The sequence below is a fragment of the Gobius niger genome, assembly GCF_951799975.1.
Source record: "Gobius niger genome assembly, chromosome: 13".
Taxonomy (NCBI): Eukaryota; Metazoa; Chordata; class Actinopteri; order Gobiiformes; family Gobiidae; genus Gobius; species Gobius niger.
Genome location: NC_136864.1, coordinates 32,242,349 through 32,263,316, shown reverse-complemented (window position 1 = coordinate 32,263,316; position 20,968 = coordinate 32,242,349). Strand labels below are relative to the sequence as shown.

The 20,968-nt window shown below is 41.6% G+C and overlaps 1 protein-coding gene across 1 annotated transcript; it reads right to left on the bottom strand.

The window, feature by feature from the left end:
* Positions 1–1,178: 1,178 nt before the first annotated feature.
* On the bottom strand, positions 1,179–14,077 carry nmnat2 (nicotinamide nucleotide adenylyltransferase 2). Its single transcript, XM_079570173.1, has 11 exons — positions 13,820–14,077; positions 9,492–9,580; positions 8,155–8,222; positions 7,827–7,905; positions 6,708–6,843; positions 6,345–6,425; positions 6,197–6,241; positions 4,772–4,848; positions 3,676–3,777; positions 3,522–3,589; positions 1,179–2,607 (listed from the first exon to the last, which is right to left on the bottom strand). The coding sequence occupies exons 1-11, from the start codon at positions 13,902–13,904 to the stop codon at positions 2,505–2,507; spliced, it is 933 nt and encodes a 310-aa protein (XP_079426299.1). The 5' UTR covers positions 13,905–14,077; the 3' UTR covers positions 1,179–2,504.
* Between the last annotated feature and the right edge of the window lie 6,891 nt (positions 14,078–20,968).

Genomic DNA, 20,968 nt, shown 5'->3' with positions numbered 1-20,968 from the left:
CTTCCCCCCCCTTGCCTTATTTATTCATCATGTTGTTGTTTTTTGACACATTTAACGGAGATTGTAATAAAAGTTATACTTTTCTACTCAAACTTCATTTTATTGAGACAATGCATGATTTACAACCAGTGCAAACAGAGCTTTCGTAAAGAGAATATGACAAAGACATTTATAAACAGGCTTTACGGAACTAGCCTGGAAATCTCATTCAGTTCAACGCATGAGCCATGACTCTTCTGTTCGGCACAAGCCTTCAAAAACTGCCCCGGGCAAGTCTCCAAAAACAATGAACTGACAACTCGTTTTTTCTTTATTGTGTGTGTGTGTGTATGAGTTATTTACATGACATTATTCTCTATAACCTCCATTACTGCATTTAAAGGTCCTATATCAAGCTATGCTAATTTTAGGACACCTTAGCCTTGGCATTTTCTAACTTAATATTTAACAGTACAGAAGAAGGTCATTCAGTGCTGTTTTTACAATCCGCAGCAAAAGACTTGACTTTGGCAACAGTGGGAAGAATGTGAAGCCAAGTATATTTTTATTAAGGTGATAAATATTAGAGAGGGAAAAAAGTATTTGCAAAATGTAAGACCTTTAAATGTTTTTCCCTCCAAACTACAACATTTTGAAGTTGGCTGATACAAAACACCTATAACTAACTCGTGTAAAAGCCGTAAATCTTCTCTGAACTTTCTCCCCCCCACACACAAAAAAAAAAGCGAAAACCCCCACAGACATTCATTCGTGTAGTTTACAATCTGGTGATCTGTACAGGAGTGGTCTTTACATGGATATGATGACGTTATATATCCGTAAAATAGCTTTGAGCACAATCACCATGCCAGAGGTGTCCGACTATGCATGCATCTACTGGGACGAGCACGGGAGGGGCGGGTGTCTGAGTGACGGGGGTTTGAGAGTACCACGGCCCAAGTCCGAGCGCTTTGGAGGCAGATGTTTAGTCCTACATTCATAAGGAGGAGACTGGAAGTACTACGGGGTGACCACCTGGCAATGAGCAAACACACTGTGGAGCATTGGTGGGGCTGGGATGAGGAAATAAAGCGGACGAAGGCGTGAAAAGGCCTGAAAACATTCGCTTGTGCATTGATATTTCAAGTCTGAAATTGATTGATTGATTTGAATTGAATTGGAATTACAGTCTTTGTAAAGGTAAGACAGTAAGGGGTGGAAGGGGATTTCGAATTGGCCTGGAGCACCCACTGCAGGCCGGAGTAGGACTGACACGTACAAAATACGAGCTTTCATTTTTAGCTGATGCCATGCTAGCAAATCAAGGGTAATGAACACACTTTGGGAGTTATTTATCAAAGACAGGTGTTAAATAGCGCCAGCTGGAAAAATAAAATATGCTTTTTTTGTGGGCACGCTGCACCTAATCAAACATTTGTATTACAGTAAAGGGGCCACAAATCCAATATATAAGTAACAAAATGCTGGGTGAGTAAAGAACGCACAAATGACTGTGCTGCCGCTCCACTTTTGCACATGCTACTCGTTTTGCACACGAGCAAACGCTTGGTAAATGACCCACAAGTCCTTTCTTTCTGCTACTGAAGAAACTTCCAAGTAAACGGGCTCATGCAAACTTTCGTGAATGAAGCGAAAAACTACTCTAGGTCTGTGTTTTGGTCAAGAGAACGACATTGTAACACATTTAAAAGCTCAGGAGAAAAATACATTTTGCGTGTGTCCCCTCTAAAGCTTTGATCGTTCATTTTGAACTTACCAGTAAGACCTGCAGGATATGAATCAAGGTAGCAATTTTAAAACTGTCCAAAGAAAATCTCCCGGTGTCTCCATGGTGTTTATTATATTGATGTTGTTCTATGTAAATTCATCATTTTTATTGAGCGTAGAGTGCCGGGGCAAAACCTTTTTCATTGCTTTTGGTAATTTTGTACTTAATGCATATGACAATAGACTTGAACCTTCATTTACAAGCCGTACACTGTAGCTTTGACACCTACAGACATGAAATGCAAATGATTCTTGAATTAGTTTCACAGTTAGGATCTTTTTTTTTTTTTAAATGTGCTGTGAACGGAATATCATGGTGGATGTACTGTTTCTATAATAGCCCCACCCCCATAAGAATGAGCAAAATATTACAATCCAATGTTGACTACTTCTTTATGCAGCATAAACCACTTCCTGTTCTAAGCAGTAGGAGGGAGAGAGGGGAAACGGCCAAAGTGGCTGCAGTAGCACCGGTGGTCACCCTCAGAGCAGCTCGGCGTACAATCGCAGTAACGCCGTGACAGACTTTTGAAACAGGACCTACTGTAGCTCCTATGCCCTTGCTGGATCAGTGCTACATGGAGGCAGTAAACCCCTCAAGTATTTTGGGTCGTTAAAGTAATGGAGAGGAGAGAGGGAGGGACTTCGTTGGGAGGAGCTGATTGGAAACGGGGCGGCAGAGTTGAGGGGTTGGGTGTCGTTGTGAGGTGGGCGGGGCTTGCGAGAACAGGGGGGTCTCATCCCGAGGCGTTGATGTACAGCTGGCTCTGCAGGATGTAGTCGATGACGGGCTGACACAGGTAGTCCACCACGTGCCCGTCCCCGTGCTGCAGGGCCAGTCTGGAAGCACAAACAATCACTCAATGTTAAGCTGACGTCAATCCCCTTCTTTCCAAATTAACAAAAAAACAACAACTAGCATAGTTTAGCATTATGACAGAAGTTTACCAAAGATCGTAAACTGACAAACTTCTGACCGACCTGCTCTGATGCAGCTGAAATCCTCATCAAATGTCCAATATCTAAACTGTCATGTCTTTTTCCGCCTTATGATTATAAAGGCGGCACCGGGAGACGTTCGAGGGTTGTGAGAAAAAAATCTGCACTGTAAAATTTGTTCTAAATGGTAGTATTATATTCAAACTGCAAAAAAACATAAACATAAACAAGTCTCAAAATGTTTGCCTTGCTACATATCTTATTTATGCTGAGAACATGTACATTTACAAGCACTCATGTCAAAATGATTATAGTTCATTTTTATGTCGTTTTTTTGTAATGTAAAGTTTTTTTTACAAGGACAAAGATGCAAATGTTAAAACAAAAGAGACATTAGTATGAACGAGTCATCTTTTCTTAAAAAAAATAGATTAAAAAAATCGGGAACTTAAAATCGGAAGTCGAATCAGAACTAGAGTGAATCGTTACAGCACTAAAATTGCATCTTTCTGACAGGGGAAAAAAAAATGTATAAACTCTCAGCCTTTATTTCTTGTTCTGCTGGAGTGCCACAAGACTTGATACTTGGACCGATCTTATTTGAAGGTAGAGCCGCATAATCTGTGAGTTTACTTCTTTTTTTACTCTTTCAGTCTTTTCTGCTGTTCTCTTGCACCAATATAAATGCCAAAATTATACCAAATAAATCAATGTTTTCAGGGATTCTATTACTATTACTGGCAAAGCCCCACTAGAATGCACCTGATCTATGGAAAGTCCCTATATTGAGCATCCCAATCTGTGTCCAGTGGTACCTGCTTTTGGTGGAGCTGACCACAGCCATGGGGTGAGTGCCTGCGTCGTTCACCACTATGATATTGTCCTGGACAGAGCATACAAGTCAACATTAAGTGAAAACATCCACTATAAAGAGTGTCTGAAGTCCAGGTGCCGTGAGACGGGACAGACCTTGTACTTGCGCAGGATGGACGAGTGGTTCATGATGCGTTCGGTGTCGGCTCCGTCTCGAGGAACCACCACGATGCCGAAATCTCCCACGATCACCTCCATCTGAAATGCACCGCACTCAGTCAGCATAGGTCACCCAACCCATGACTATCCGACATGTCGTTAAAAGACATTCCTTTAATAGGTGGGGATGAAGTATGAATATGTAGTGGTCTCCCATAGGCTGTGTACATGTATTTGTGTGTGTGGAAGGGTGTAAACAGGGGTGAAAGTAGCTTTTCTTTCTTCCTGTAACCAACCAACCAACCAACCAACCAACCAACCATCCATCCATCCATCCATCCAACCATCCATCCATCCATCCATCCATCCATCCATCCATCCATCCATCCAACCAACCAACCAACCATCCATCCATCCATCCATCCATCCATCCATCCATCCATCCATCCATCCATCCATCCATCCATCCAACCATCCAATCAACCATGGTTTGGATACTTTACTTTACTTATTTTACATTTTTCAAAAACCTGGATCAACATGCCATTTGTGAATGCGTTCCACAACTGAAGAAAGAGATCCAAGAGAGCAGGTGACGGCGGACACTGAGCAGATCTGTTTGTTTCTCCTTCTTCACCTTCAAGTGAACAGTGTTCCGCGAAAGAAAATGAGAAAAGTCAGCAGAGCCTGGTTTAGCGGAGTCTGATTCAAATGTGTCAACTGCCCGTCACCGTACAGCAGAAAGTTCAGGGATCAGAGCGCAGATCAGACCCAATCTGTCCTCTATACATTGCATTTAAATGGCTAAACTTCAAGGTGTTTGAGGACACAGTCTAATAATAGAATGGGGCTACAGTTTTGTGCTTAAGGGGAGAGAGAGCTCCTCTTCTCCCTCCCTGTCAGCTCACTTCACCCCTGGGTGTGAGTGTCCTTACGTCACTGTCCTCCCACTGGTCATTGATGTTGATGTATGTGCATGTATGTGAGTGTGGAAAAACAGTGGCATTTACAAAGGGCTCACGACAGGTGTCCTTAAGTCACTGTAATTTAGGTAGGAAGGGTTTAATGGATATGTAACAGAAAGTATCCTTACATCACTGTCCTTCCAAAGACCCGGGATGCAGAAGGACTCCAGCAGGTCACTCCCACATAGGAGCAGGATCCGCAGCTCTGTCACAAGATACAGGCCAAAAGCAGTGTATTAACAAACTACAGAAGCCCACTATATCAAAGATGAAAAGACAGAGTGTGGTTCGTTACATCTGCACAGTATCTAGGTTGATACTTAACTAACTAATAATCTAACTAAGCTTTTGGGCTAAAGAGTTTATTGTGGGTAATGTTATTCATATGTCCCTGCATAGTTATTAAAGGTATTATACTTTTCTTTGTTTTTCTAAACCTCTCAATCATCTCTTTTGCAGCCTTGCATAATAACATCATCTGACTGTGAAAAACAAAAAACAAAATTGGGTCCCGTCCACTCGTAGGCAGCAAAGAGAGCCACAGAGAGCACTTCTGCAGTGCTGGTTCTTATAAAACATACAATGTTTTTCACCTTCTTAAAGGAAATGGAAGTTGTCCTTTTTTTACTCGCTACTGCCACCTCAGGTCTTACATGTAACTGCAGTCTCTATATTAAGCTCATGCATGACGATGGAGACTTTTTAGTGACAGTGCAGGCTTATAGCGGAAGGGAATAGGTCTGGGCTCATTCTACACATTAGGACATGGCTGGCACAGTCACACCACTCCTTACACTGACTCCCAGTCCATGCAAGGGTTCATTTTAAACTCTTCATGTTTGTTTTTAAATCAATTCATGGACTTGCACCTTCCTATTTATGTGAACTGCACATCAGCCCAGTAGAGGCCGCAGGACACCTGCTGGTGTGAAGCGCTATACAAATAAAGGTTTGATGAAATGTGATTGATTGATTGATTGATTGATTGATTGATTGATTGATTGATTGATTGATTGATTGATTGATTGATTGATTGATTGATTGATTGATTGATTAGGGAGTGGAAAATACATAATTTTAACATTTTGTAATTCCATCTAGTCTTTGATTGATGCAATTTGACAATTAAATGTAAAAAAACATTGTTCATTTTTCTTACAATTAACACACAAAATTGAGTAGACTGAAGAGTCCTGATTGGTCACTGCTGAATGAAGGAGGGGGCAATTTTAGGTGGCCCTCAGGCTTCTTGCTAATTTGACACACATCAGTGTGAAGAAAATGTACATTTTACTGGAAGTTCATAATTCTACATAATTATACCCTCAAAAATAAACGTTTTATTATTGGAATGAGGTGGTTTTAAGTTCCCAAGCCTAAATATACTGTAGGTGTGGGGCATGAAACTCTGCTTATTACACCCAGTTGAAATGTTCACTGCATTGGCCACCACACATGCAAACTTCAATATGCGGCTCTCAGTGGACAAAGTTTGGGCACCTCTGGTCTAGACAGAGCCGTGTGTAGACACGTCCAATAAAGCAAACACTCACCGATCTCCTCATAGCGGACGGCAGTGCCCAGGTTGGCATTCTCATCTAAAAGGAAGAACATGATGCCAGTTTAAACTGAAGGTCCACCAGGGGGCAGTGGACACACAGAGAATACATGCACGGCACATACTCGTACATCCGTACTTACCTACGAAGGTGAAGCGATCCATCTGAGGACGCACGCAGCACATTTTGCCCAGATTTTCGCTGATTTTACCCCAGAGTTTGACTGCGCAGGACGGAAACATGTGTCAGAGACAGTTTGTAACACTCAGGCTTGTATCCATAGAAAACATTGATCATGCGTCAGTATGGTTAGATCTGAAATACTGTCAAATCAATATCTACTAAATGCCCACATAAGGTGCATAAATCACTGAGGTGCTGAGGGTTTGGGCTGATGGTTGAGGAAACACATCCAGACGAGGAAAGAACATGCCTCTTTCACACCAGGTGGGGGGGTTGGAACCTGGGACCTGATTGCCGGGATGTGGCAGTCGGCTGTACTCACTGGCTGTGGGCCTGTGGTTCATGTTGCCGTGGTTCTGGTAAATGGCCGTGGTCTGGCTCTGCGGCTGAGACAGCTGACTGATCACAGGAGTGGACGAGGGCGTGTTGATGTTGGACAGGATGCACCCGGTTACTCTCTGTTGAACACAGGGCGGTTATGGACAATGGAAGTCGATGTTATGTTATAGTAGTGCAGTATTCACAAGAGGTTCAGAAAGTACTCAGACATCTCCAGTCATTGCTGTTTTGTTATGCAGCATTCAGATACTGTCAGAATGTCCTCCCGAGCCCCTAACTCCGGATTTACTGTGCCACATTGTGTAGTACACAACAAGTGACGCTGGCACCTGTAGTCACGTGACCAGCGGTGAGGAGAAAGCTTGAGCTTAATGTCCAAAGCGTGTCCAAATTGCCAGCAGAGTGAGTGACAACATCTACTATAATGTTGGCTTCGGTAAAAGTTTTTTGGACAAATATTACTCAGAAAAGCTTTATTTAACAGTTAACAGCTTGGATTATAGCTTTTGTACCTGACAGGGAGCTATTAATTATCAAACAGCTCAAGCTAATGGTCAGTAGCCGTTAGCAACTTTTCATTATAGCAGGTTCCCTTTTCCACTGGTCAGGGCTGGACTGGCAGAAAAAAATGTCCCAGGACTTTTGGGTCAAGACTGGCCCTCTAAAAATGTCCTATTCAATGCAAGAGTTGACCATTAGCAATACCGGTCGTCAATGGAACTTGCAGTTTCTATTGTGGGCCGGTGTACAGGCCTGTTCACTCATCTGGTCTGACCGGACCAAAAGTACATTGGCCCATCAGGAAAATACCCGGTGCTCCCAATGGCCAGTCCAGCCCTGCCACTGATGGACTTTCATGAAGGCTCAAAATCAGTGCTGGCAATACTTAAGTCCCTTATGTCCGAGTCTGGGGTGTCCACATTCTCATCAAAGGAAGTGTTTTTTTCTTTCACTATTTTTCAGCCAAATGTCAGCATGAACGAGTGTCGGTTAGCCCATGCTGCTAGCTTAACGCTACAGGAGGAGCCACCCTCACTTAGTCCATCACTGTTCTACTAGGACTCTGACAGTACAGAGCCGCTGATGATGCTGTGTGTCTGACCTTCATGAGGTCACGGTGATGCTCCAGCACGCTGCAGGTGGTCTGCCATGTGTCCTGGTAACACTCCCACGGGTCCACCCTGACGCACAGGCACACAAACGTTTGCTCTGTTCAAATACTGAGGTCAACAATAACAAACAGAGTTACCGAAATGTTTCACTAACCATTAACTAAATTTACGTCCATACAGTGAAGTATAATGAATGATCATATCAGTAGCAATGAGGAGGCTATTAGCAATCCACTATGGACATGAAGCATCCACACTACCAATGGCTGATTGCCTTTTTCAATCTATTATCAATATTCAGAGACAAACAGGAGGTACCTGATCCAGTCTGAGGACTGCACAGCCATCTGACACATGGTCAGGCGATGTCTGCTGGTCACCAGGCCCTGCAACAACATTACACTTCAGACTCTGACTTCAGCACTGGCAGAAATCAGGGGATATAAGCTGAACCGTGTCTAAATGTTGAGAACAGCTATTTGAGAAGAGTGTAATACAAAGGGGAATAAAAGAGCTTGCATCATTTTGGAATGATGCAAACATATACTGACAGAAGCAAGGCTTTCAAAGTGCGTTATCGGCCTAAAATGTTAAACTTGACAGGATTGGATATTTTGATGATTGCAAAGGAAATGACAGAGCGTCAGATGAGCGAGTGAAAAAGCAATGCTGCTGCAGAGGTATAGCGCTGACGGTTTCCTGTGAGTTTGTATAATTGATGAAGAGCAGGAGAAAGTAGGACGAGAGGCGGCTCCACTGAACAGACAGTCCTCACTTTCATATAGTCTGCATGTTCTGTTCAAACTTATGCGTAGAGGCACATTTAGCTCATAGTACTAGACCTAAAGTACAGTAAAGCAGGGAAGCACAGTGGCAGAGTGGTTAGCACTATCACCACACAGCAATGGCCCTTTTACTGAGCTGACTGTCTAATGTAGCTTCAGTGAAGATCATTTCTCTCATTTTGTTTACAGTATTTTTCATTCACTCTCCGCACTTGTTTGTGTTAACGGTGGAGCCACAGCTGGACTAAACACGGTGAGAACTAGGGATGCACAGATTCGATGCTGGTATCGGATATCTGAGCCGATACCCGATTTCAGGTGCAAATATCCAACACTGAACTGATACCAGTGTTGGCTCTCTCTCTCTCTCTAAAACTCAACTTTCACCGACTAAATATGGGCATGCTGTCTGTCATTCTGAAGGGCAGAACCTGGAAAATTCAATCGCTTAGTTGGTTTTAACCTAAAGCTAGCATTTAGCATTTAAGCTAGTATTTTGGCAGATACTCAAACCCCCAGTATCGGTATCGGAAACTAAAAAGCTGGATCTCTAGTAAGAGGTCTCCTGCTGTTCCCAGAGTCCGGACTAAACACCTCAGGGAGATGTCTCCTGCTGATCCCATTGGTCACTTTGTTGCAGTAACTGTTGTTTTGTGTATATAGTGTTTGAAACGAAATGTGCCTTAAATTAATTTGCCAAAGTGTATAAAGTTTCTGTCTTTACGCTGTGGGGCTAAGATCCAGCTGCAGCTCGTCCTGATTATCACTCACATACTGTATCACTTTTGTAGATTCATTTCCTCTCTCTGTACACAGTGTAATACCCAGGGTTTACCCGGCGTTAGAAGTTGTAGAGAGTGTGGTACTCACTGGTTTGCCATAGGAGTCGTGCACTGGGGAGATGATTCCTCCGATCACGATGTAGCGCCCGGTTTTGTGCAGGTACTCTCTGGCCTTTTCTAAAACACACAAAGAAAACATTCAACAGGGACACAGATGATTCACTTCCAAAACAGCAACGTCTTTTCTGGATCATGCTTTATTCATGCCTTTCCTGATCGCATCATAGTATTATCTATGAAATAATGTGTACGGAAAACACAGAATCCCTTTTAAATATCACCAAAAAAAAAGAGTTGCCAGCAATTAGGGGAAAAGGGTTTGTGCTAGAGGCAATTTGAGTCCTGAAATGATCAAAGTCCAATTGCACCTGATGACATCAGCAGATTGAACAGAGCTTTTTGACTTTTAGCAGAATATTGACCCTTTGACTTGATTTGTTAAAGCGTTCTCCACTGGAGTATCCGCCTTTAACCAATCACGACACGCTGCAGCCTCAGACATATTTCAAATAATTATGAGTTATGCCCTATATTAGGCTTTCTCACAAATAATATAATGAATATGTTGATTTTCCCCTAAACTCAATTGGGTTGTTCAGTGTGACATCACACACGATACTGAAGCTACTTCCTGGTCCAAACTGTACAAGCTCCGTAGAGAAACAGCAGCTTTATCATGATCTCCTGCTGAAATAACAAAACATTAAAATAACATACAAATAAATGTAACTATTTCTCCAGTCAAATTGAATATTACATTTAAAATAAGCCTTCAATGTGTATGGGAAAAATAATCATTTGATAATGAATGTAATAAAAGAAAATCCAGAGTAAGTGTAATATTTCTGTGTGATCAGATTAAAAAAAAAAAAGCTAAAGGTAAAGGTAAAAATCTGAATGAGATTTCAGTTCCATTGTGATGCTGTGATGACATCATCACAGCATTCAGCTTCCTGCCTCCAATGTTTCTGTACCAGGTCCAGTATCTGCTTCTTCTCAGAGATCACACTTCATTATGATTGCTTTAATTCACTTGTCACAAGCTCAGAACAAGCTGAAGGCTGATCGATCAGAGCAGCGGGGGGAAAGATGGGGGTCGGTCTGGGTACCATTAAAGTAAGGTATTTATTTATTTCATTACAAACAATGAAAGAGGGAGCAAGTTAATTATGATATTGTTGTGGTCGAAAGTCCTTTTTAACTTTCCAAACACATTTCTAACATCCCAGTTCCTCACAGGGACACATGTACAGGCAAGTTTCACAACCTGCAGGGTCACAAGACACTAGAGGAGCAAAAGAAATCACTCTACCACTAGAAATAAAATCAGATATATGGCCATTAATGAGCACACGCTTATCGTTCCATACATGAAAGCTAAACAATATATTTTGAACTCAGTATTCATCATTTTTATAATTACTTTTCTTATATGTCTATGTAATACTGTCTCAACTTGTGTGTGATTTAAAATCTGACCTTATGGAATGCCGAATGTAACAAGTGAATTCCTCCGCTGTGAGATCAATAAAGGATTATCTTATCTGAAAATGTAGGTCCTCAATTATATAATAATAATAAACATAATGATAATTGATTAGATGTTTTTGTTTAAAAGAAAAAAACAATAAATGTGGTCTTTCCTGGACGAGTCTGTAAACAGACGCTGCGGTCAAAGTGAAAACTGCAGCGAACTCATCAGCAAAAACAAACTCCACACTTCCAGCCTCACAGGGCAAAATCCCCATGTCACCGCTCAAAACAAATCCACAGGGTCTAAATAGCGATCGATTTAAACTCCCCTTCCCCTGTGTGTGTCCTGGTCCTCGAGACTCGGGTGTTTCTGTTTTACCCTTTAGACCAGTTAACACAACTTTATATCTGATTTTACGTCTTTGTGCCGCATGCTGGCCTATCCTCCTGGATTAAAACGCACCATGCGATTATCGTGATCGATCTTTATTAAAATCTCGATTAGATAAAAATGTGATTCATTGCCCAGCCCTGGAAGCACGAGTGTGAACCGCTGTACCACCGTGCCGCCTTTCTTCTCCTTCACTTGAAAGCTTAATTATCCTTTAATTCAAAGCTCTGAAAAAAGACAAATCCTCATTTCAATGTTTTTTTTCAATGGACTCTGGAGGAGGTGAGGGACAGGAGGGTTTTAGCCAAGCTCACCTCCATCATGGACACCTCCCACCCACTGCACAGGACTGTCCCCACTGCTGTCAGATTGTACAATAAGACTAAAGTAACATGTGCAGAACATGCAATAATCCCAGTATTTAAATCACTTTTCTGCATCACTTTATCAACCACTTGCACTATGATGTAAACCTGCACTGCTAACACTGACTACAGTTTTTGTCATAGTCTGTTTACTTTATTATTTACGGTTTATACTTTTTGTCCCCACAAAGACACCACTAGTTACTATTTTAATTGCTTTTTTCTCACATTTCCTGCCTATTTGCACACCCTGGGTGTTTCTGAGAGCTGAATGTAACAAGTAAATTTCTCCATTGTGAGATCAATAAAGGCTATCGTATCTTATCTTTTGACTGGATGAAAACATGTCCCAGCAGGAGAATCAGAACGTTAAACTTGATGTTCAATAACAACATCAAGTCACCGCCCCGAGTATGACGAGCAGTCCCGGCCTCCTCTACACATCCACACAGCCACACAGCCACACAGTACTACCTTCTTCTCCACTGGCCTGTGCTGGTCCAGCTGTAACCCACTTCTCGCTGTGCATAGAGCATATATTTGTGGGTGCGTCACACGTCGGTGCACTGAGGTCTGTTTCAGTACTTAATGTTACCTTAATAGTCCTGGTTTGGCTGTCTGCACATGAAAAGCACCTTTAAAGGGATATCTCAGGATTTTTGACATAGGGCCTCATTTCCTCATGTTGTTGATTTATGGAGATATTTTTTTCTTAAATTCATGCAATTCTTATATTTGAAGAGGTTTGTGGCGCTAGGCTAGCGCATGTCTATGGTATCAGCTAGCCTGCATTAAAGACAGTGTGACCCGCTCCACAGAGCACCTGAGGCAAACACCAGACTAACCATATACATGTCTGTGTTAATAGAATCATTATAACTATTTTGCATTTAAAACACCTTATAGCTTCGTGGTTGTATAAGCTATGCAGCGGCGGAGTGATCTGCGAGAACATAGTCCCTCAAAATGCGGTCATTCATGTGATGCAGGTCAGTTATATTTCAAACATGATTCTATGGACACAGACATGTATACGGTTAGTCTGGTGTTATAGGTGATTTGCCTCAGGTGCTCTGTGGAGCGGCTCACACTGTTTTTAATGCAGGCTAGCTGATACCATAGAAATGCACTAGCCTAGCGCCACTAGCTCTTCAAATATAAGAACTGCATGAATTTAAGAAAAAAAATATCTCCAGAAATCAACAACACTTTGGATAACTAGGAAATGAGGCCCTATGTCAAAAATCCTGAAGTATCCCTTTAAGCTAAAAAAAAAATCCACAACATATAGTTTAGACTTGGCAGCGATCTTGCCTCACAGCATGAATGTATCGGGTTGGATTCCCCGTATGCCTAGCTCTGTATTTTGTCGATCTGCTTTACTTACTGTATTTATTCTTTCTTTCTTCTTTTTCTTTAGATCTTCCTGGTTTAGTCTTACATTAGTTACTGTATTAGTTACAGTGACACTGACCCCATATTGTTTATGATTTATTTGTTTAAGGCCTGGTCTAATCCTGCGTTTTCCCCTACAGTTATAGACAAATTTGATCACAAGTTAAACCGTTTTGTCGTGGCCTATTAGATCATTTCTGATGCAAGTGATGAAAGCCCTGGTAAGGAATCGGCTGCTGTCCCCACATGGATCATCCTACGCTGTTCCAAACATCTTAGGCCTGAAACCCTAACCCTTTTATGAAATCATTACATGTTGAAACATCTATCCAACAGCAGCCACATCACAGTGTCTTCTCCTGCGTTAGGCCTGTTCTGGTCCAGCTGTAACCCACTTCTAGTAGGGCGTAGAGCCTATATTTGTGGGTGCGTCACGCGTATACGCACCGAGGCCTATATAAAATCATATCCAAGACGTCTGATTGAACGTCACCATCGCATACGGTGCCTTTCGGTAACGTGTGACACACCTATGAGCCCCATCAAAGACGTGCGTCCCACTGAACGGCAAAATGAGGGCAGAGACTTCGCCTTTTATGCGTAAACACCGCCGCCCTTACCGACAGTGACAGAAAAGGCCGTGTAAAAAACGCAAACGCGCCTGTGTTCAGTGAAATGCGCCTAAAATATGTCTCTGAAACCAAAAGGCGTTGATGTGATGGACGGTCCTACCGAACATGTGGATGTGGCCTTTGGTGATGGGGTTGAAGCTGCCGCACGAGAGCAGGATGACGTGCGTCTTGGCGCTCTCCGTCATGGTTTTCGGTGGAGGGTTCGGTTCCGTGTTGTTGTTGGCGTCGTCGTTACCAGCTGCGCGTCCTGTTGTTGTTGTTGTTGTCGTTGTCCTCGTTGTCGGTGGTGCTGATGGGGCAGAGGCTGAGAGGAGACTGGACTGAGGAGGGGAGGCTGCAGTGGCGCTTTGGAGACGGAGGGGGCGCGGCGCACAGGCCTTAAAGACACAGCGCACCGCCACACTGGGGAAACATTAACCCCTTACCTTCAGTTCGCCTTTACCCAAATCTAGAAGCTTCTCCCTTGGACTTTGCAGCCTACAGGCCAGAGTATCGCCTCATTTGAAAGCTAAGACCTACAAAACGGATCTAAACTGATCTTTTCCCCAAGTGCATTGTTTGCCAATCATTGCGTATTTGTCACTTTTGTTGCATTTTCATCCTTGTTTTCTTCTCTTTTTTGTCACTTTCTTGTCATTCTTTTGTTGCATTTTCATCCTCGTTTTCTTCTCTTTTTTGTCACTTTCTTGTCATTCTTTTGTTGCATTTTCATCCTTGTTTTCTTCTCTTTTTTGTCACTTTCTTGTCATTCTTTTGTTGCATTTTCATCCTTGTTTTCCTCTCTTTTTTGTCACTTTCTTGTCATTCTTTTGTTGCATTTTCATCCTTGTTTTCTTCTCTTTTTTGTCACTTCCTTGTCATTCTTTTGTTGCATTTTCATCCTCGTTTTCTTCTCTTTTTTGTCACTTTCTTGTCATTCTTTTGTTGCATTTTCATCCTTGTTTTCTTCTCTTTTTTGTCACTTTCTTGTCATTCTTTTGTTGCATTTTCATCCTTGTTTTCCTCTCTTTTTTGTCACTTTCTTGTCATTCTTTTGTTGCATTTTCATCCTTGTTTTCCTCTCTTTTTTGTCACTTTCTTGTCATTCTTTTGTTGCATTTTCATCCTCGTTTTCTTCTCTTTTTTGTCACTTTCTTGTCATTCTTTTGTTGCATTTTCATCCTTGTTTTCTTCTCTTTTTTGTCACTTTCTTGTCATTCTTTTGTTGCATTTTCATCCTCGTTTTCTTCTCTTTTTTGTCACTTTCTTGTCATTCTTTTGTTGCATTTTCATCCTTGTTTTCCTCTCTTTTTTGTCACTTCCTTGTCATTCTTTTGTTGCATTTTCATCCTCGTTTTCTTCTCTTTTTTGTCACTTTCTTGTCATTCTTTTGTTGCATTTTCATCCTTGTTTTCTTCTCTTTTTTGTCACTTTCTTGTCATTCTTTTGTTGCATTTTCATCCTCGTTTTCTTCTCTTTTTTGTCACTTTCTTGTCATTCTTTTGTTGCATTTTCATCCTTGTTTTCTTCTCTTTTTTGTCACTTTCTTGTCATTCTTTTGTTGCATTTTCATCCTCGTTTTCTTCTCTTTTTTGTCACTTCCTTGTCATTCTTTTGTTGCATTTTCATCCTCGTTTTCTTCTCTTTTTTGTCACTTCCTTGTCATTCTTTTGTTGCATTTTCATCCTCGTTTTCTTCTCTTTTTTGTCACTTTCTTGTCATTCTTTTGTTGCATTTTCATCCTCGTTTTCTTCTCTTTTTTGTCACTTCCTTGTCATTCTTTTGTTGCATTTTCATCCTCGTTTTCTTCTCTTTTTTGTCACTTTCTTGTCATTCTTTTGTTGCATTTTCATCCTTGTTTTCTTCTCTTTTTTGTCACTTTCTTGTCATTCTTTTGTTGCATTTTCATCCTTGTTTTCTTCTCTTTTTTGTCACTTTCTTGTCATTCTTTTGTTGCATTTTCATCCTTGTTTTCTTCTCTTTTTTGTCACTTTCTTGTCATTCTTTTGTTGCATTTTCATCCTCGTTTTCTTCTCTTTTTTGTCACTTTCTTGTCATTCTTTTGTTGCATTTTCATCCTTGTTTTCGTCTCATTTTCGTTGCTTTTCTGTCACGTTTGGGGTCGCTATTTTGTTCCTCTTTTGTAGCTTTTTTGTCTTGTCTTTGTCGCTATTTTGACGCTTTTCTCAAGAAGCTTTTAGATTTGGGTAAAGTCAAACAATGTCGCCAAAACCTCCAAGTTCACATGACCCACACTCAGGTTGTACGGTGAGTGCTCTCCGCGTTGGGACAGTCACCCCTGCTTCCCCCATCAAGGACTCCAACACCGCCTCCTCCCCACTCCCTGCTGAGGCCACTTGATCAAAGGCCACCACAGATCCACCTGACCTCTCCATCCATAAGGAGGATGTGCACAGGCAATTTCTCAAACTAAACCCACGGAAATAAGCCGCCGGGCTGGATGGTGTCTCCCCTCCACCCTGAGACACCGCATGGAGCTGGCCACGTGCTGTCCTGCTTCAAAATGTCCACCATCATCCCTGTTCCCAAGAAACCAAGGGTCACAGGACTTAATGACTACAGACCAGTGGCGCTGATTCTGTGGTCATGAAGTCTTTTGAGCGCATGGTTCTGCCCCACCTCAAGGACATCACTGCCCCCCTCCTGGACCTGCGTCAGGTTGCCTACAGAGCCAACAGGTCTGTGGATGACAGTCAGTCTAGCCCTCCACTTCATCCTCAAGCACCTGGACTCCTCAGGAACCTACATCAGGATCCTGTTTGTGGACTTCAGCTCTGCCTTCAACAACATCCTCCTTGGACTACGAAACAAGCTCTACCAGCTCAGCGTGCCCGACTCCCTCTGCAGGTGGATCACTGACTTCCTGACGGACCAGAGACAGCATGTTTGGCTGGGGAAGATTGTCTCGTACATTCGGACTACAAACACTGGAAGTCCTCAGGGCTGTGTACTTTCCCCCGGCTCTTCTCCCTGTAACTGCTGCTCCTCCAGTCACCAGTCCGTTAAACTGATCAAGTTTGTGGACGACACCACCCTCATCAGGCTCACATCCCCAATTCCCTTGTGATGGGCAGAGAAGCTCAAAATTTGCACTTACAAAATAAGAGAAATACATTTAAAACATAATAATACAAACAAACAAACAAACAAACAAACAAAGGCCTGTTGACAGGTCTGAGGCCAGGGCCCCTACTCCTCAGCATGCACCCTTCGGTCTGAGGCCAGGGCCCCCACTCCTCAGAGCACACCCTTCGGTCACTGGCCAGTCTCCTGAAGGTTCCAGAGTCTCATTTTAAAACCTGAGATCTGGCATTACAAGCAGTGTAGCCCAGACTCTGTATTTGCCTCTCTCTGGACTCTTAAAACACAATTGAGGACTTTAATTTTCAGAAAACTTTTCAGTTGACAGATTTTTCTGTTTTGTTGGGCTATTTATTTTGTGTGTTTTCTTAGATTGTTTTTACTTCACCCATGTTATGTACAGCACTTTGTGATTTCTATCTGTGAAAAGCATTTCAGTAAACTTTACTTACTTTACTAACATACTACATTGATCTAAGAAATACTAAAACATTTTGAAGAAGAAGAAGTCTTGTCAGGTTTTTCATCTAGTCCATATTCACACATTTGCTTGCTTGAATTTGTTTTTGTAATACTTGGAAATGGTTCCCATATCAAACAAAAATCGTCTACCTTCCCTTTTAGTTCTTCTTAGTTTTTCCAATGGAACATGCTTCATTACATCATGTCACAAATTAATACAAGTTGGAGTTCTTTTTTTTCAATCCAGTTTAGTAGGATCAGTCTTATAGATAGCACTGAAACAAATTTAACAACAGTTTTCGGCTTGTTAATAAGATTAGCCGTTACTGGAACCAGGGGCGTCGGACTGGGGGGGTAAAGGGTACTGAGTACCCAGGGCCCAGAGCAGGGCAGGCCCTCAAAAATGCTGCAAAAAGTGTTCTGTATTGTACTTTCTAAGTTTCCTCATAATTGATACTATAAGAACTGAACAACCGGGTAAAATACAATGGTTGATACACAGAATTTTGCACAAGCAATAATGATGGATAATATCTCAGGGCCCTGACACCCTTTAAAAATGTGCCAAATGGTTCAGCCCACACACCGGTGTTCAGCACCAGCTTCAGCTCAGCAGTGACTTTGATGAGGTGGACTCTGTAATGTAATGACACAGAGCTATGAAAGACAGATGTTAGTCTGGCCTCGCTCTAATGTGCTTTTATTCAACACTAGCCTGTTCTAGCGGAGCTGAGAGGAAACTTTCTGTCATAAATGACACTTAAACATGAGGTGAGGCGAGTCGTGCCTCTGCCTGCGCTGAGTCAGAGACGGAGACAGAGCTCCTTCTCTTCTCGTTGTAGCCTCTGATGTTTCTCTTTCCTTATATGTATTGTAATTGTCTTCCATCAGGCCAATACAGTGACAAAAGCCACAGGTCACGCACGCCGTTTTCGCTGAATTAATGATGGTAATTAGCCGCTCACATTTGGATTCATGCATTACAAATGCGCTTTGGAGACGAGTCAGCCTGGTTCTAGTGAAAGGTGGAGCTCGTGCCATTTAGTTTATTCCAGCGTAACTTTATGCAACAACAACTTACTGACTATACACTTAAAGGCTTCAAATATGGTGAGACTAAATCAGACTGAGGCCCTTGAGTTTTTTGTTCAGGCCTGTGGCCACAGAGACATCATATAGCATCATATTTTTTTTGTAAAATAGCATTTTAATGCCTATTTTAAAGTCACACATGTGTTATTCTCAGCACAAATATCCTCTGTCCCTAGTGCAGTCCTCCTGTTTCATGAGGTCTGCTAATAATCATTATGCTCTACCTAAAACCAGCCATTTCAAGATTAAAGGTTATTCAATTTCTGTAACTGAAGCCAAATCAGATGCAATTACAAGTCAAACATTGACAAACAAACAAACAAACAAACAAACAAACCATGAACTAAGAACCCATTGTATAGGACAGTGGTTCTTAACCTTTTGGAGCCGCGACCCCCATTATAACAGTAAAAGGGGTTCGTGACCCCCCGCCCGGGTCACACCGTGAGAAATTGGAACATTAGCCGACATAATTCTTAAAAAACAAAGAAAAAAACAAATGGTTAAAATAAAACTCATCAAATTACAAACATATAATGGCACTCTGGTAAAATAGCACACACATGCGACAATAAAATATTATAATATACGCTTAAAAAAGTATGTATATTTTATCTACATGATCTGGCGACCCCCCAAATTTGTCTCGCGACCCCCTTGGGGGTCCCGACCCCCAGGTTGAGAACCACTGGTATAGGATATGTGTTTGTATATGAAGCACTTTTTTGGCCAACCCATTTTTTCCCTTAGTTAAGGTATATTTAATAAAGTTATAATAGTATATAAATGAACTGTACTGTCAAACCACTAAACCACTGTTTTGTGGTCAAAGAACATAGAATATGAAATGTGAATTTCATATGGGGGGTCCACCAAGATAGTTTGTACCCAGGGCCCACAATTTGGTGCTACGCCCCTGACTGGAAGTACTCCAAAAAGTGCAAGCACAGGGTCAGGGTGTAACTGTCTTCCACAAACATCAGACATCAATTAAAACATTTAAGTCCAGTAAGTTGTGATGTTAGGACAGTTCCAAAACGTGTGAGTGAGTGAAGCCAGTTGAGATAATGTTCTTAACTTAGCTTAGACGAGTTGATCCAATCCAACTTTATTGTACATTTCATAAACGGGGTTGAAGCTAGAAGCGACCAAGCTCTGCCACGTTTTCCCTATTTAAATACAAGTATGTGAGCGGTTACGAGATCCTAGTATAGTTACACAAAATTAAACATGTCAATTTTCTAAGCAGATAAAAAGGGGTTCTATATTTCAAGGCGTAATAATAGGCCGACCTTAGGAGCACTTGGACATCCGCGCAGTGAAGTCGAAGTGCTCCTAAGGTGTTATTACGGGGAAACGTGGACGAGCTTGGTCGCTTCTAACTTCACCTCCGCTTGGGTCCATATGGAGAGGAGGAGAGGCTAAATGCTAACAACATGTTCGGTGTTTTGGCGTGACTGAGCTAAACTAAGGTAAGAACATATCTCAGTATGTGTTAAGTGTAATCGGGGTGAACACTGGAATATCTTGCCATTTCAAAGGTTTTCTAATTTGATGCCAAATTTAACAGTATGAGAGACTACAAGACTTTTGACTTTGGGAGGAGTAGTCTTTAAGGATGAATACATCAAGGCTTGTAACAAGATAGTAGGACAACTCTATGATCCTTCATCTCAACCCAGTCAGCTCCCTCTGCGCTGCACCAGAAGGACAAAGATCGGATACTACACGAACAGTAGTAGAATCTGAAGAGAGGCAATCCCATTACAAGTTCCTTTGGTCTTTGTTAAAAAACGTTTGCTTTATCCTAGGAGTCTTTTTGTTCCAAATGAATTGTGAAATTAAACTGTCCAGTTTTGTCAAAAAGGTTTAGTAATAATAAAAACAAAAGGTTTACACTGAAATAAAAATAAAGAATTTGGTAGAACATTCATTCTTACTATGTTAATTCTTCCCGCTATGGAAGGGTACCCCATTTGTCCAATTTCTGTTTTGTTTGTTCGTACATTGTAGAGAAATTGTGTTTGAAAAGACTCTGTGTAAAGACAGTTAATCCCTAGATACTTAGAAAATAAGTTGATATAAGAAATGGATAAGAGCTAGATATGGTAGATTAGGTATCATATCTTAGATTGCTGGGCTGAATGGCTGATCAAAAAAAGAACACTTTTAGAGAAACGGACAAAATAACAGGAAATAAGAGTATTTTTTAGTGAGGAGGAGATGAGGTCAGTGGGTAACAGTTAAAACAACGGTGCTCTTCAGGATCAAGTGGAGTGAATCCATAAACTTGAGAAAAGAAAAAGAGGGGATCCGAGGCACTCCACTTAGTAAAAATCCTTCGGCAAGTCCCGGTACAATGCCTTGGATCCCCTCTTTTTCTTTTCTTAAGAGATAGATATAATTTTTACACAAAAAAGGACTGTAGGCTTACTCATGAAACTTTATTAGAAGTAGCCCACAATTTCTTCAATAAGATGATTATTAATATCTGCCCTGATAATTAATCTCTGCAGAGAACCACAAAGCAGTACAACGTTTGAGAGTCACAGCCTAGTCTATACTATCTTATAAATACTTGAATAGTTGTGACAAAGTAAGAGAATGATGTGCC

Coding starts and splice junctions, on each gene's coding strand:
- nmnat2 (XM_079570173.1), bottom strand. CDS start 13,904: ATGACGGAGAGCGCCAAGACGCACGTCATCCTGCTCTCGTGCGGCAGC. Junction 9,581..13,819: donor AGGCCACATCCACATGTTCG/GTAGGACCGTCC, acceptor TGTGTGTTTTAG/AAAAGGCCAGAGAGTACCTG. Junction 4,849..6,196: donor CGTCCGCTATGAGGAGATCG/GTGAGTGTTTGC, acceptor ATCTTGTGACAG/AGCTGCGGATCCTGCTCCTA.